The sequence below is a fragment of the Monomorium pharaonis genome, chromosome 4 (assembly GCF_013373865.1).
Source record: "Monomorium pharaonis isolate MP-MQ-018 chromosome 4, ASM1337386v2, whole genome shotgun sequence".
In the NCBI taxonomy this organism is placed as follows: domain Eukaryota; kingdom Metazoa; phylum Arthropoda; class Insecta; order Hymenoptera; family Formicidae; genus Monomorium; species Monomorium pharaonis.
The window spans coordinates 6,034,892-6,051,545 of record NC_050470.1 but is presented as its reverse complement, the minus strand read 5'-3'; the positions used below and the strand labels follow the sequence as shown (position 1 = coordinate 6,051,545).

The following is a 16,654-nucleotide window of genomic DNA, read 5'->3' as shown; positions in this document are numbered from 1 at the left end:
CGATCCACCTCGTTGTCCGCTATTGGTTCACGTCCGACCACGAAGAACGCCCATTCTCGAAACGCCCGAGATGTACGTCGGCTTGAGCGTATTGGTCGAGCCCAGGCCACGGTACCGGTTTTGCTAGCGTTGCGGGGGCGGCGCGCACCCGGCGGTGGCACCGCGACGCTGAGAACGAGAAAAGAGAGACAGAACGATAAAGAGAGAGTGTGAGAGAAAGAGAGCGAGAGCGAGAGAGAGAGAAAGAGAGAAAGAGGGAGAATGTAGAGTCCCCCCTCCCCCCCCGACAAGGCTCTCCGCCGCGAGTGCAGCCGAGCTGGTAATCAGTGCCGTTTCCGCGGCAGAGGCGGTCACCACGCGGCAGATTACACAGATTACAACCGATTTTATTTGTACTCCATCACCGACAGTCGTTTCTTTTCTTGAGGCGACTACCGTACTCCCACCTTGTGTCCTCACCGTCGCGCGACCTGAGCTGGAGTACGCGCCCGACCGTCTTGGTGAACCGTCTAGGTCGCGAGAAGCCGCGTCGTCGGTGCACGAAGAAACCGAGTGCCTCGGCCGAAATTCAGGAATTTTGGAGGAGATCGCGCGTCCACGTTGACGTCCACGCTCAATGGAACGCGCGAATAAACGCGTTGATGGTAGCGTTGGACGTTGTTGACGTTGGAAATCAGCAATTGACCTTTCCGGGATGCCCCGAAGATTTCGCACGTCATCAGTATACAAGAATCGACGTTTGTAATCTAATTGGTGGAATAGAGAAGAAATACATCGAAGTGTATCATATGATGAAGAAGGATCTGAATTGAAAACGGGAGAAACGCAATGCTGAAGAGTATTTTAGAATATTAGATACCCGATACACAGATATTAGAATAATCGTTTAAAATTATCCGAGACATATCATGACAGCGGGAGTCAACGTAAATTTCATCCACACGTCATCTCTCGCAAATAGGGTATTTTACAGTGTAGATTTCATTCTGCGCGCTCCATTCAAATGTTTTTATACGGATCCATTAAACGCTGTCTGAGAAAAAGGACTATAAAGTATCACGGGAAGAAAATTGCTGTATGAGAGTATCGGCTGAGGATCAGCAAGAATGTGCAAAGTATAAAAGTTAAGAGGTGAGAGGAGTTGGGTCATCATGTTGATATCTTAAGAACACTCTTCTGACTCTAATGGAGGAATCCGCTCGTGTCGGCTGGGTCATTCCGCGGCGATGCGGCGGATTCCAAGAATAACGGAACGTGAAACTTATTAAGGCGGTGGGCTGCGCCTTGAAGAGTCTCTTCGACATTAGCAGGTTTCGTCCAGGAATCACGATGTGACTGATCGTCACCTGTAAGTGCCCTGCGGCTCGATCGCGTCACCATATCACGTTTGTCGTCTTTTAACGGATGTCCGTGAGAAGCTAATGCAACGACTGCCAGCTGACACTTTAAGGTGCGACATTATTTATTCGGAATTTCTTTAGAAAACTCACAGTGTAATGGACATTGGGCATACGATTCAACGATGGAACTAAGAAAGCAAACGGTCTTCTTATTGATATCTTCGGATAATTTTTACAAGTGTGGTTTGATAGATTGATAAAAATTACTGGTCGTATTTCGAAACTTGTGAGACGCAAGAACCTGAAAGACCGACCCGTTAGGAATCGGCATGAGCAACGGCGAAGGCGTGGTGACGGGCCCAGGTTCCGGTAGTGATCGTTTATGCGAGGACGTCGACATGGCTACTCCGACGTCAGCGTCTTCGAATCTGAAACCGCGAAGTGGTAAAATTAGCTTTAGCGTCGACGCCTTGCTGAGCGGCACGAAGAAGAGTGCCATCAGCAGCGGTACCTTCGCGTCTAGGCGAGAAAACGATGACAGGATGGATGCTGAAAAGAATCTCGAGATGGAGGTGAGGTATCGAGAGCTTCTGATAGAGCAGCAGAGACTTCAGAGCAGAGAATTACTCGCCAGATTGAGTCCTCACGGTCTCGCTAGCTTTGGCAATCATCATCATCATCATCATCATCATCATCATCACTCGAACAGACTCGAGCAAGACCACCCGCCTGCTCGACAGGAGATGCAACTCACGGTGAAGGATTTCTCTAGGACAAGCCACGACAAGTCATCTTCGCCTATCAGGATAGACCAGGAGACGCCAAGAGATCGACTGACGACCAATTCGCCGAGCGAGATCGGCGAAACGGTGCTCCAACGAGAACAAGAGCGTATTCAGGAGGAGGACGAAAGGATCGACAGGATCACCAATCCGAGATCCGTGTCGCCCGCGAGCAGACGAGAGATCCTCGACGATCGTAGCGATTCCGAGGCGAATCGATCCCTGGAAGGAGACCGTACGACGGATCATCTGGATCTCGAGGACCATGAGATAAGGAGCGTCGGCCAGTCCGAGGATTTAAACGTAATGGACTCGGATTGCGAGCTGGAGAGGGACCTGGAGACCAGTCAGGAGAAGGAGGAGAAGTCTAGCCCGGTAGTGCCTCAGCCGATTCATCCAGGAGTGCAAAGGCCGTCGCAGGGCCCGCCGTATCTCGCCGGAGCACCCGGCGCTCCCGGCTGGAACCCTGCGGGATTTCCGCATTCTCTGGCGGGGTTCGCGTGGCTGCCCCCACCCCCGCATCCACACAATCCTCATGGACATCTTTACACGCCGCACGGTGGACCTACCAGCCCGAACGGTAAGACAAACACGAACCATCCCCGTGCTCAAAGCCGACTGTTATATTTTAAAATGTATGAAATTTCACATTAGGTATTAATAAATGAACATAAAATTTATATTCTTCCGTCAGCACATTGATATTTTATGATTTATATCACTAAATACTACATCAAGTAAAAATCTCGTAATAGATATGGATAATGTGCTGAAATTATTGTCTTTCAATTTAATATCGTATATTCAATCTCGTAATAATTGTTAATGGAAGATAATTCCCCGAAGACACGTCGTGTCTCGTATCTCTTGAACAAGAAGTTTATATTTAGACAAGAATAGCCTCGCTGCATTTGTTTTCTAGCTTGCGATTCTGCCGGATACAATGTCGGCAATCAGATGGAAAACGCAAACGCTTAATGCGACCGTTAATGCATAACACGCAGACTCATAACGCTCTGCATTAGTACCGTGGATCACGCGAGTAGGCGGGCATTATCGGTCTTACGTGCCAAAGAATTCGCTCCGCACTCCGGTTTACCTTCATCGCGATTGAAGCTTAAAGCTAAGGCCTTAAAACTACCATCACGATCGACACGATATCTTTGGGCTGACGATTTCTTCTTCGAGCGGAAAGATTTAACGGGCATAACGAGACTAATGATATACCTTAAATGTGATGCAAATTCAAAAGATAAATATTTATAATTCGACGAATACATATCATGTTTAAATTTATCAGCAGCCATTAACTGAAGACATAACATAACATGGATATTCGTGCCAATATCAATTCAGTCCGCAGTTTAAATCGTTGATTAAAATGATTTGTTGCGTTCTTCGACATATAATCCTGTATTCCACAATCTTCAACTATCTTAATCGTATGACCTCAGGATAGGACTTGTACTACTGATTTTGTGCTATTAATTTAAGTGAATGATCGAATGCGCGTGGCAGCTATAATTTCAAAATTATCAGGTTTCCTCGTGAACCAATAAATAATGGAATAAACTTTTTTTCGACGGAAATATTGGAAATGCTAATTTATTATGATTCATTTATAAAATTAAATTTATTAATAGTTTTTAATAGAATTCTTTTGTGATTAGTAATTAATTAATTAAGAAATTTTTGCGTTCCTTTTTTCATACAAAATTGATTTTATCTTACCTTTTTTGCCTTTTTAAATCGAATTTTAATGCTTTTTAATTTGCCTTTTTAACGTTATTCAGTAAAATCTGTGGACATAAAATGATTATGGGTGCAACATTAGCCGTTAGTTTTAAGAATTGTTCGCATCGTTCACTGCGAATGTATTTTGCTTACCCGCGTAATCAAATAAATTTTCCCGTAATTTTCCTCCTACTGAACTTCCGGATAGAGTTACAACTCGACTGTTTTGCAAATCTTCCGAATCTATCCCACATACCGTCAACGCGGAACTCGATTTCATGTTACGGTCTGCGATCGGTTCCCTGAAATGCGTGCGATCGGCACGTCGGGTTTGATCGTCGTATATCTAGGCTATTGGGACACACTATCGGCATTTACAAAGCGACGACTAGCGATTTTCCATCGCCTCTGGTGTGACGGAAGCGACGTGAGTGTCCGCGGCATGTGACGCGAACGAAAAATCGGATAAAACTCGACGTAATTGCCTAATGAGGAAGGAGAAACCCGCGTAAGAGAGAGCAAGCGTGCAGCGCGAGATTCTCGGGACAGGTACAAAAGTGATCAGCCATATAACGATACAGATCTTGTTCCATGACCGGTGGCGGATATATGGATTGTAATTGGCTAATAAATCGAGAAGGAAAGCCGTGGCGGCTCGCAACTCGCGATAATTAGACGTCGCTACTGCTTGGGAACACTTTGCTGATAAATAATTTACGATGACTTAAACGAGAGAATTAGTTGCGATTTATTAATTACCGACCGCGCGCTCCCGCTCGCTCTCTCTTATCTCGCGCGATTAGCAATTACTTGAAGAAAATTCGCTGTAAACAAGATACGAATTGAAAAGATATATACTTTGTTTGACTAAGTAATATCTATATTTAACGCAAAACATGACGAAACGTGTTTCATTTGGAACGTCGGGAGTTTCGCGATCGAAATGGGATTATCGATTGCGACGAGGCAGCGCACGTTATTAATTGCCCATTATTAATTCTTCCACAATTCGTGGTCACCAACATTTGTCTAAGCGAGTGGAAGATTCCTCTAATGGAGAAAGACGATGAAGTGCCAAGACTCGTGTTGCCGTGTGAGCAAAGAACTTTGTGAACATTACTACATCGAGTCCATTCCTAATGGACAATTAAAGTAATACCTCATTAAGGTGTAGCCGACACCTCACGCGCAATGGGCTAATCGTACATCGTAGCCTTTCTCCGAGGTACTCTCCGCCTCGAGTGCCCGAGTACTCGCGAGGCTGCAAAAGGACGAGAGTGCTCCTCTCGTACCTGGCCTCGCTATTCGCGCGCGTCAACTTTTATGCTCGCCGAGAGTCCCGTAATGGTTTTAAAGATTTCTTTCTCGGAAATGGCGTGAGTTCCTCGTTACGCGCGGATATTATTTTGCTCGCAGGAACTTTCGAGATTTGCGACGTTATTTACTGTTAAGGACATTTAACGAAGGGCTCGTCTTTGAACAATGAATCGTGATCGTTTTACGTGATCATCTTTGGAAAACGCTCTCTATCGTGATAGAATTTTTTGCAGTACAATTGTGGATAGTAATTGCACTTTTTTTTTCTCCATATTTGCGCAAACAATAACATCAATTTTGCGACAAGTGGCAACGGGTAATTAGAGACTCTCGGAGAAATTTACGCAAGCAACTAGCATTCCTTATTTCGCAAATACGCATACAATTGAACAATTAACTTAAGTTCGGAAAAGCGAGAATACTAGAACACGCAAGCGCATAAAACTCATATAAACGTAAAAGAGCAAGTTACCCGCTACATGTATTGCCTTATCTTTTAAAGTGGCATAATTGAAAGTAACGCTTATAACACTTGATGTAAAATAAAGCATGAATGGTAACCGGAGAACGAGAGAATATTGGAAAGACACGCGATCCCGCAACTAATGGGAACGCATAAAAGCCGGCTGCGTGCCGACTACATGGACCCCTATATCTCACGAAGTGGCATAACTGAATGAGACACATTTACTTCATTTGTGTCAACCGTAATAAAATCCGGCTCAAAATATAACGCCCGATGTAAAAGTGGTATTGACGGCAAATGAAAGAGGACAACGGGAGAATACAATAGCGAAAATTGATTGAGAACGCGTAAGAGCAACTGCGCGCTTATTTTCCATATCTCATTTCCCACATTGTTTACATTGCCGACGACAGAAAACGTAAAGACGTGAAGAAAGACGCGAGGACGCGATGATCGGCCCGCGCGCCAACCGGCATCGCGAGCAGTTCGACGTGATAGAGTCATAAAGAACTCACGACATCCATAATGCATTCAAGAGACGCCCGGTAAAAACCGCTCTCGTTAAAGTGGCCTGTTAAGTTTGGTGTAGCGCATTCAGCTTCCTGTGTCGCTCGGCGGAGCTTTTTGCGAACGATAACGACAAACCATTCGCCCCCTCGGCCCGCCCCGCGTTCTTCTTACGATTTGTCTTCCTCTTTTTCTTTCCGCTATTGGTGCGCGACACCAATTATACCAGCACTTGGAACGGAAGCCGGAGCAGCTCGGTATGCGTCGCTATTGCAATCGCGATTATCACAGTCACGACATTGTCGCTTTTGCCTCGAGATTATTGTTCACTCGCAGACAACTCGGTTAATTACCACGTCTTTCGTTAGTCCTCGGTATTTTCGACAAGAAGCTCCGACGCTGAATCAACGTTCATTCATTGTACAATCAATCGCATTAAGACACAATTGTGTTTTTATTTCACAAAGAAACTCGAAGCTAATTGCAACTATTTTTTTGTCGCAGTTGGAAATTTCTGCGTAAAAACGTTTTCGGAGATGGAATAAATTTTGAAGATATTGTTCTCCGTGTGTGTGTAAATTAAAGTAAATAACGAGTTAGATCTTACTTGAAAGTTTGTTGGATTTAATGAGAGAAAGAATTACTTACTGTTAAATAAATCAGGTTTATTAAGACGTTCTTTAATCATTTTTTGCAATAAGATAGATGTATCGCTTTCCGAACGGTATCTCTTCAAAATATCATATCTTCTGCACCAAAAAGTGTTTCTGAAAAATTAGACAGTGAAAAGCTTATTAGCTCCTTTCCATCAACCGTTCACCACTGACAGTTATTCCGGGGGGGGAGGGGGGGAAAGCAGAGGGATGCGATACGGTGCTCGTATATACGCCGATAATCCCAGGACCCGTCGCTGGGCGGCGGCTTACGAAAATTATGAATACGGACGTCATTTATAACGCTCGAACGCCGCTGCCCGCACGCATTTATCTGGATTGCGCGCGCAGGAATGAATTAACGACGCCCGCCCCGCGTCCAATGATGTTCTACAAAATATTTCGGACGATTCATCATTCCATGGACGTAATTACCCGCCTCGGTCGTTCCAGCGGTCCGAAGCGACGCCCGTCTGCCGGTTAACGTGTCTCTCTTCAACATCCCCGAAAATTCAGTATCCGTTGATGAAAGCAGCGCCGCGGTCACGTAACGATGCAATTGCCTTCTAAAGCTTTTGCTTCTTGTAAAAATGTTCACGCGAATTGTATACCCAAACACGCCCGTGCACGCAACATTAAAGATCAGATTTTATCCCGTTGTGATCTTATTGTAGAAATTTCGAAATTTACGTCACAGTCTGACACGATATGCGTACGTCATTATAATCTAAATTAGTAATTAAATAACATATTAGTTATGTTAGCTATCCAATCTAATTAACACCACAGCTCTGGTGTTACAACCAAAGAATTAGGCCATCTGATATATTTTTTTATTTGTATTATTTTCTTGTATTATTGATTACCAGCATTATACATTAAAGGATTCTTGAAACAAAGGCTAATTATTCAAAAGATAATAATAAAAATAAGAGATAAATGAAAAAATATATAGGAGCTAATACTTTTGGCCTGTAGGCTGCATTATTATATAATTAAATAATATCTAAATTTGAAATTCATAATTTTAATAGACCATTTGATTATCCGTAAGAAAAAGATTTGTAACACATAGATGATTAATTGTGATCATTTGCGAAAACAGCAAATAGATGTTAATTGTAAAATTCGTTGAAAATAACTCGAAATAGAGTCGAAATGTCCGGACATTGTTAAGTACAAAAATTGTATAGAATCATTAATAATGCACATCAACTACAGCGCCTGACTCTCGTTGCCTTAATTTCCTATCTATTTTACATTTCGAGAGTCCATCATTAATTTATTTATCATAATTTTAATACTCACAGAAATGTACGGTGCAGTCACACACGAAGTATCTCCCTCTATGTTTAATTAAGCTGATTTAACGTCGAACGACGATCCGGGGCAATCTTTTATCGTCGCACGCTTGGCTATACCCGAAAAGTTTATAGTGTGGCAGGCGAACGGATTGTGTACCTATCAGAGCGACAGCGGCGGTTACGGCGACGTAGCCGTTTGCGTGCGTGTTTCAGTGATCGGGTAATTAACAGAAATTAATTAGCAGTCAAGAAGAACATATCGATCGGTTACGTGCGCGGCATGGCTAACTTCGACGAGCGACATGAAATCGCTATATTACCCGTGTGAATGGATGCGACATCGACACGTAACGACAGATTGTCTGGTTATGCGGTGGATCCGCGGCGTCTTTCTTGCGCGTTTCCTCTCGCAATATCTCGAACGCGCGTCCGTATCGCGGTCACTCGCGTTAGGGGACCGTCTCCTCCCCTCTGAAAACAAGCAAACAACGCGTTGCAGCTCGAGTGTTAACTGCATTAATAATCCATTAGCTCGGTGACGCAAGGCGGCAAATTCCTAGCACCGTTATGCCGATGCAAAAAATAAAGTGCCACCGAAAGGCAATAATACGTGCAACTGGTGGAGCGTTTGGTGCAAAAAGAATTGCGCCGCGCATTGCGCCACGACCTACATACGATGTCCTTAAACGTGAAAGAAAGTCGTGGCGGTGGTGGTGCGATTCGCGACTTTTGATTCGTCCGGATAGGTATTTAATTAGCAGAAATTAATTAGCCTCCTGGGAGAACATATTGATCGGTTACGTGCGTGAACCCGGCTCGGGCTTCCCCAGGCGACACGCGAAACGGGGGAACCGCAGGCTGGCGGTGCGCAACGAGAATGGAAGACGTGATACCGGTGTCTCTCGACCGATCCGGTACGACAATCGTCGGCGGCCCGTGCCTTTTTTGTACCCGGTCGAACGTTAATTAGCGCTCGGAATCCACGCGCGCCCCTCCCCGCCGCGTCGCGAAATCGTCATCGCGTCTCGTCGTCCTCGGATGTCGAAAACACTTTTTCACGGTGCACAAAGTCGCGATCGATGTATATATATATAACCCCTATCGCATCTGGCCGACGCGCAGGGGCCGCCTGCTTCCACCCGAGGTATCAATTACTCTTCCTCTCGTACGAGTCGCTTATTTTCAATGCCGCGCGAGATAGTGCGGCGTGTGTTATAGGGAAATAATATGTCTAATTGTAGAATGCGCGCGGCCACCGAGAAGAAGAGTTATTGGCAAGCCCGGCCACCGAGATTTTTTAAGAGATGTCAATACTTCATTTGGTCTCTTGTGCGCCGCTTTTAAAATACGCGGCGTCTCTCACGTCGGATATTAATTATCGCGGTCGAACGTGGAAAAAAAGAAAGAAAGAAAAAGAATAGGAGGACGCGTTTTCGCCGCACGTTATCGCCGCACATATTTTTCACTCGCAGGATACGTTATTCCTCTTGCCCTTTTATTTTTTAAGTGAATTCTAACGAAGTGGTCAGCTTAAAATGGATTTACCGACGAATGACAAGGCGCGCGAACGCCGTCGACATAATTGCGCTACCGTGGAGAGAGAGGTGGCGAAACTTTACGCAGTACCAACTAATTGCGTGCACATGAGCCGATCGTAAACAACGACGGTCGATGATAATCATGCGCACCGGATGCACGAGGCCGGGATGATGGGTCGATAATTAGGCGCCGTTCGTTGAGCATTCGAGCGCTATTTATTTTTTATGATTTAATTTGCGCGGCCTCCCCTCTTCTCTTCCCCGTGCTGGCGAGACCGTAATCGCTTCATCATGCGAAACCTATGAAAACGCGTCTTGCCGAGACGTCGCCGCGTGCTCGTAAATTAACGACTAACGCTGCACGTCCGAGGTTAATTATCATTCGATGAGTGCACGAGGAAGCCGGACTGGCGTTTTAATAGTACGGATACAAATGTCCGCGAGTGTCATTATTAACGTATATCTCCCTCTCTAATGATGCAGATAGCAAAGTGGCGCGGCAGAGTAAATGCCGTTCTAATCCCCGCATCTCGTCTCCTTTTAGAGAGGAATAGCGGTCCGGATTAATTCGAAACGGGAGCGGGCGAGCCACGACGTTAAATAATTTTCTAACAGAAACTTTATGTTTTTCATTGGAAACCGGCTCTCTAAATGAGCTTTTTCTAACGATCTCCTTAATATTGCAGTTTTTTTTTTTTAAATAAATTAGAGCTCACTTTACACGCCAATTTATTTACATTAGAATTATTCACGCGAAAATGTATAGGAAGTTTAATCTTACCGGAACGCATGTTTTCTCTTTGATTTTAGGAGATTTGAGATTGCCAGGACCCGGACCAGGCCCAGTCAGATGTACCCTCAGGAAGCACAAGCCCAACCGGAAGCCAAGAACGCCGTTCACGACGCAACAGCTGTTATCGCTCGAGAAAAAGTTTCGCGAAAAACAGTACCTAACGATTGCCGAAAGAGCAGAATTCTCGTCGTCGCTTCATCTCACGGAAACGCAGGTGAGAGACGCCATACGATTGACATGCGAGCAATCAGCTCTCTTAGAATTGAAAAAAGTTTTGTTTCATACAACGAGCGAAATATATTCAAGGTGCACGCTAAGAAATAGATGAAAAAAATTACGAATTTTATTTAATGCCAATTATAAGAATTCTGCGTAATAAATTAGAACAGATATTTTTTTATGTTTAACGTGAAAACTGTAAATCGTGTAAAAAAGAATAAATATATATATTGGCTTTTAAAGCTGATGTTGAATCGTGGCGTATTTCTCGCAATTAATGAGCATATTAATAAAAATTGTTAGAATCATCTGTTTATATTTATTTTATTAGACTTATATTAAACGACTAACGTTAGTGTGCTTATAAAAGCGGAAGGCACTATTTTCATGCTGCAAATTAATATTTATACATACCTCATACATCTACGCTTGAGTTAACGGTTAATTGCAAAATTATCTTTCACGATTATTATTACTGTGTCATCTGTTCTCTTCTCTACCTGGACTATCGTAATTCTTTGCCACGTATGTAACAGAGTGGGCTATTATCACGTCGGTTAGCGTGCTAAGATACACTTTGCGCATTCGTTACAATGCATCAATCGAAATGAAGCTACGTTGGCATTCATTTGCTTAGATAAGCTACGATTACCCTGCCATCTTCTCGTGTCGTTTAACTCGCCAAACCGTTCCTTCGATCACGCTCTGTTCTTTCTCATTATTCACCTCGGACAAAGAGATATGTCTACAATTCAAATCGTGACACTCGCGCCAAAGCGATATCCATCCCTATGATCACACGAAGTACCTCATCACTTGATTTTATGAAGACAAAAAGAAAGCACGGAGACATTTTTCTTTTAGAACGCATGGATAGTTGTAGGACAATATGGACTTTGAAAATTTTATTAGAACTGTTCTAAAATTTAATCAAATTTTACTAAAATTGTACACAGAAAAAAAATGTAATACAGCCAACAACATATGTGATTGCGGGCTGCCAACTACATAAAATACTCAATACAATAATATTTGCTATTAATGCAAGTACAATGTTGATACTGCAATAGCATATATTATTGTATTGAGTATATTTTTAATTGGCAGCCCGCAATAACATATCTTATTGAATATATTGCATTTTTTTTTCAGTGTAGTAAAATTTTACTAAAATTTTAGTGTTTACTAAAATTCTCTTCGTGCATAAATACGACTTGTATGATTTTTGGATTAATTAAAAAACGCTTATCTCTGGAATCAATTTTAATTTGTATACCAATGAATTAATAATTTTAGTGTTACATTCTGTTTTCATTCTTAGGCTTAATTAAGCTGAAATTTTTTAACTCTCGACGATTTACTTTAAGTGAAGTTCGGTTACGTAAGTTGGACGCGCGAGTTGTCGCGAGTAATTTGAAAGCATCTGTTAAAATTGGAATGTTTTCTAGAACATTTTAACGATATGCCTAAATGTTTTTTAGTACGTCTGAATGCACCGTAATTATTCTATTCATGCATATTGCAAAAAAGGAGGATTCGTTAAAAGCTCCATCGATGCAGAACAATTTCGGAGTCCCTATTATCATCTTCGTGCCGAATATTGCCGCAAATTAGCCATCGATTCAAACCGACAGCTGCGCAAACGACGCGATTTGCGAACGACTGTGCAAATAACAATTAAACGCGATTTAGTGTTGACCCGACACAACTGCGCGTAAACTCGAGCGTTAGGCGTGTCGCTGTCTTATGACGCCGAGAACTTCTCGATACGTCGATAATTTCCTGCTGGAAACTGATGTTTCCCGACGGGGCCGTTTTGTCTAACGACCGCGCTAAATGATTCGTGTGCATTTTACGCAGAAAATCTTCGTCTATTAGTTTCATCATTGTTCTTGGTAACTCCAGCAATGCGCTTATTAGTAGATTATTGCGTAATTTCATTAATCGCAGATTATTAAGCGTTCGCAGTATCTCGTGCGGTCTGTATTGTGCAAAGTGTTATTTGCCAATTGTAAATCTCTAGCTGCTAGTGTTAAACGACACGTCGGCCAATAATGGCACTTATGTAATGTTTGCGGGCGTGTCGCGCAGTATAATGCAACACGACAGTAAAATCTATGATTTCTCACGTTGTTCGGTGCCTCACGAGCCAGTGTTTTCAACGACTTCAATAATGCGGATAAAATATTCATTCTCAAATCGCCGACACTAACTTTTCATGTGGCTGTTTAGCACCTATCTGTAATTTTCATTATGACAATATATCAATGTAACATTGCGTTAATTAATCTCTACTTGTTTGGTTCTTACTGAAATTCTATGTTTACTACCTTTTTTTACTGTAATATTTTTATCATACATTTATCTTTTTTTGTAGCATTAATAATGATAAAGAAAGAAATGATATTTGAAATAATATTATGTTGAAAGAAATAATTTTTGATAAATTAGTTTTGTTTTTGTAAAATAGCATAAGTATTAAACTATTTTTTCTTTTCTTTTGTTTTTTGTCGAAACAAATTGGTCTACGGTGTGAGACGCCATTGATAAAGAATCATTTTGATAATGGACTTATTTGATTTTTGTAAAATATCCTTCATTATTAAAATATATTAAAATATTACTTGTTTTAGAAAGATTTAATAGATGTATGTGCCGCTGATGTTAAATATTATAAAATATTATTTTAAAAAATTCTTAAAATTGTATTGTTACATCTCAGATTAAACATCCATCATCTGAGAGATATTGAGGAATTGAGTGAAGAAGTAATATATGGACAAATTTTGTGTAGTAACAGTTGATTTATTATCGCTCTAATCAGGAACAATAATGTAATGTTTCAGGTGAAGATCTGGTTTCAAAATCGAAGAGCTAAGGCGAAGCGGCTTCAGGAGGCGGAAATAGAGAAGCTAAGACTATCCGCGAGGCCTCTGCTGCACCCCAGCTTCGGATCGGGACTAATGTTCTCCGGGGTGGGTCCGCCTGGTACCCCAGGAGTGCCTCCCTTCATTGCAGCTGCCATGGCTAGGCACACCCATGCTGCGGCGGCGGCGGCCATGTTCATGGGACCGCCTGGGCACCGACCTTAATAATGATATATGCCAAGATATAATATGCGTGTAATTTGAAGTCATTCTTGATGTCATCGTCCGAAGATTCAATCTGCTCACGAACTGGGGATCCGATGATCTATGATTGCCAAAGATTCATGGATACGAAAACGTTTATCTAAGAATCCGAGAGAGAGTCTTCAGAAACTTAACAATCTGAAGAAGCATTATGGAAAACAATCTGAAAATTAGAAAACTAGAGAAAATGAAAATCTGTGGAGTTAATGATTGAAAAGAACTCGAAGATTTAATAGCTAAAGAAGTCGAGAATTTGTAAATTAGAGGTCCAAGAGAGCAAGGATTGGACAGTTTAGAACTCAAAATGTTGAGAACTCTAGAAACTGAAAAATTAAAAGAAGTCTAATTAAATAATTGGTAATAAATTCACAAAATGGACTTTAAGTGATCTTGCTTTTACGCGACGAAGAAAAATTGTTTTGAAAGTTCTAGACCACTCTTATTGATTAGTCCATCTCTCGCTCGACTTTAATTATTTAATCTTCTACTAGTATCGAGAACATTGGGATCCACCACTTAGGATTGGGAATCAAAATTGACTAGGACTGGTTAAATAATGGCGATAATCGCGTATTAATCCGGATGGCTTATCTTCAGAAAGGATAATCTGAATACGTGAAGTCCGAACTGTAAGTTCGGGAAACCTGTAGCTCGAAGAAACATCGTCGCATAATTTTCTCGGGACGATGGAATACGTCTACATCGGCGCCAGGAGGGGGCGTGCGAAGCTTTGATCTCAAGAGAAAGCACAAGTGTACATAGTGTAAATAGTATCGTACGATAACTATGGGTGTACGTATGTATATATACACATGTGTACAGGACGCTTCGATTACCCTGAGAAGAAGGAATCGCGAGGAACGGGCGTACGAGAGTTAGTTTTAACGGATTTGGACCGCACTGGACCTAGCAAAAGTTCGTTCACGGGTGTGTTTTTAATGTGGACCGTACGAGAGAGTGCAGCGACGTGAATGTGCGAGGTACGTTTAAAAACAATTCCGAGTCTGAGAGCATTAAAAGAAAAAGGGTCAACGTCGAAGTCAAATGTAGTAGTTGTTTCCCCGAAGTAATTCCTCACACTGAAGAAAATGAGTCTGTTTTGTTTTACATAAAAAAATCGTTTATTTTGAAGCTTTAGTCGCGAACTTTTAGCTAGATTTTCAAAAGTTGTGTCGAATGAGACATCGGTGACATTTCTGATAGCCGCCACTAACCATTGATTCTTCTTTAGCAAGTACACAATTCGTAGCTCGTCTAATCTCGATATCTTTCAGAGACTCTTGTTGACTTTTTTTTCTATGCAAGAAGATGAGGCAAGTGCGTGTAAATGTATCAGCTTGTGTCGATTGTGAATCGAAGGGGACGCGGAATCGCTCATAGACAGTAAAAGCTAACGTTACGAATGTGGCGTGGTTCTAGACGTACCTATGCGCCTTGTATAAATGTAAGATGATAATTTATCCATGGAAGTATATTATAGCGAAATAAAAGATTTCAGTATTTACATTCTTTTCGTCGATCTTTCAACCCTTTCGGTGAAACATTCACGAACGGATGGACATAGGCAAGCTGTAGAAACAAAAATTTGCTTTATTTTTTAAGTTGTTAAAGTTAATTTTAAAAAATGTACAAAAATAATTTCCACAGTAAGTTGAAAGGGTCGACAAAAGAATCCACGTTGGCCAAACAGCTTTTCGCGGTTAACTAATTTGCAAATAATACAATGACGCAATTGATCGAGCGTAACGTCTCAAATAAGGCATCATATTGAGGCAGGATAAAGGGAGAAAAAAGAAGTGTGCGCGGCGGATTTGCCTCGGCGCGATCGTTTGTATCGCACAGTCATCGACAGGTCGGCTTCATATATGGCAAGTAGTCGATAAGGCGGCCGAAAGTGTCCGCCAGATAATTAGAAATATGTTAATCCGCCGTGGCTGCTAATTGGTTTTTGACTAAATTTTTAATTAAGTCTTAAGCCTGGGCGGCGCGCTGATTTATCGAGGAGAGGGCCCGCGGCTAATTATAAAATATATATAGACGACACGGCACTAACACATATACCTGCCGGCGCGGCAGCTCGTTTGCCGTTATCATATTTGTGCGTTGTGGTCTTCGCCTGTGTGCACCTGTCTCGCTTTACGGTGTGTGGCCATAGGCGCCTGCAGCGCTCGGTGTTCTTTTTTTTTTCGACGACGCGCAACTTTCCAAGAGAGAGAGAGAGAGAGAGAAAGAAAAAGACGCCGTACTCGTTTCCGATAATTGCCATGTCATCTCCATATTTCATGCAATCGCGCCGCGTTCGGGGGCGTCAATGGCTCACGGTGCAAGATTTACCAATATTCCGGGATAACTCGATTTCCCCTTATATAAGTCTAGCCTGTGAAGATTGCCTAATAACATTACATGTTACTAAAAACGATAAACGTTAACGAGCATACGAACGGATAGCCTCTGTCTCCTGCGACGACAGTAATTTCTCGGCAAGGCAAATGAAGGAAATTGGAAAGGTGAATCCTAACGAATACTTCCGTCAGGTCAAGGAATAGAACACGCAACGACGACAACATCTCGGGGATCAATCGTCGCGAGACAGGTGGCAAGGCGCAAAGAGATCCTTTAAGAGCGACGACTCGCCTCGCCGTTAAAGGCTTTACAAACAGGCGCCAGATATTCGCCACCCGTGTAGATCGGAAGCTGTTCGGAGATCCCTCGTTCTCTCCTTCTCCTCCCCGCTTGCCGTTCGCCAAAGCCTCCGCCGGCCGCCTCCGCTTCTCGGGGCGCGCACAGCCTCGATCACAGTCGGCGCTCCCATATAGATAAAATTTATGTACCGCGGCCGGCCGATTCTACGCATACGGCCACATTGAGCG

At 42.6% G+C, this 16,654-nt stretch overlaps 1 protein-coding gene across 1 annotated transcript; it reads left to right on the top strand.

Annotated features, from left to right (window-relative positions):
• The first annotated feature begins 258 nt into the window (after positions 1 to 258).
• LOC105834886 lies at positions 259 to 15,289 on the top strand. The gene is made up of 3 exons (XM_012677715.3): positions 259 to 2,702; positions 10,452 to 10,648; positions 13,500 to 15,289. The coding sequence occupies exons 1-3, from the start codon at positions 1,670 to 1,672 to the stop codon at positions 13,743 to 13,745; spliced, it is 1,476 nt and encodes a 491-aa protein (XP_012533169.1). The 5' UTR covers positions 259 to 1,669; the 3' UTR covers positions 13,746 to 15,289.
• The last annotated feature ends 1,365 nt before the right edge of the window (positions 15,290 to 16,654 follow it).

Coding starts and splice junctions, on each gene's coding strand:
- LOC105834886 (XM_012677715.3), top strand. CDS start 1,670: ATGAGCAACGGCGAAGGCGTGGTGACGGGCCCAGGTTCCGGTAGTGAT. Junction 2,703..10,451: donor TGGACCTACCAGCCCGAACG/GTAAGACAAACA, acceptor CTTTGATTTTAG/GAGATTTGAGATTGCCAGGA. Junction 10,649..13,499: donor TTCATCTCACGGAAACGCAG/GTGAGAGACGCC, acceptor GTAATGTTTCAG/GTGAAGATCTGGTTTCAAAA.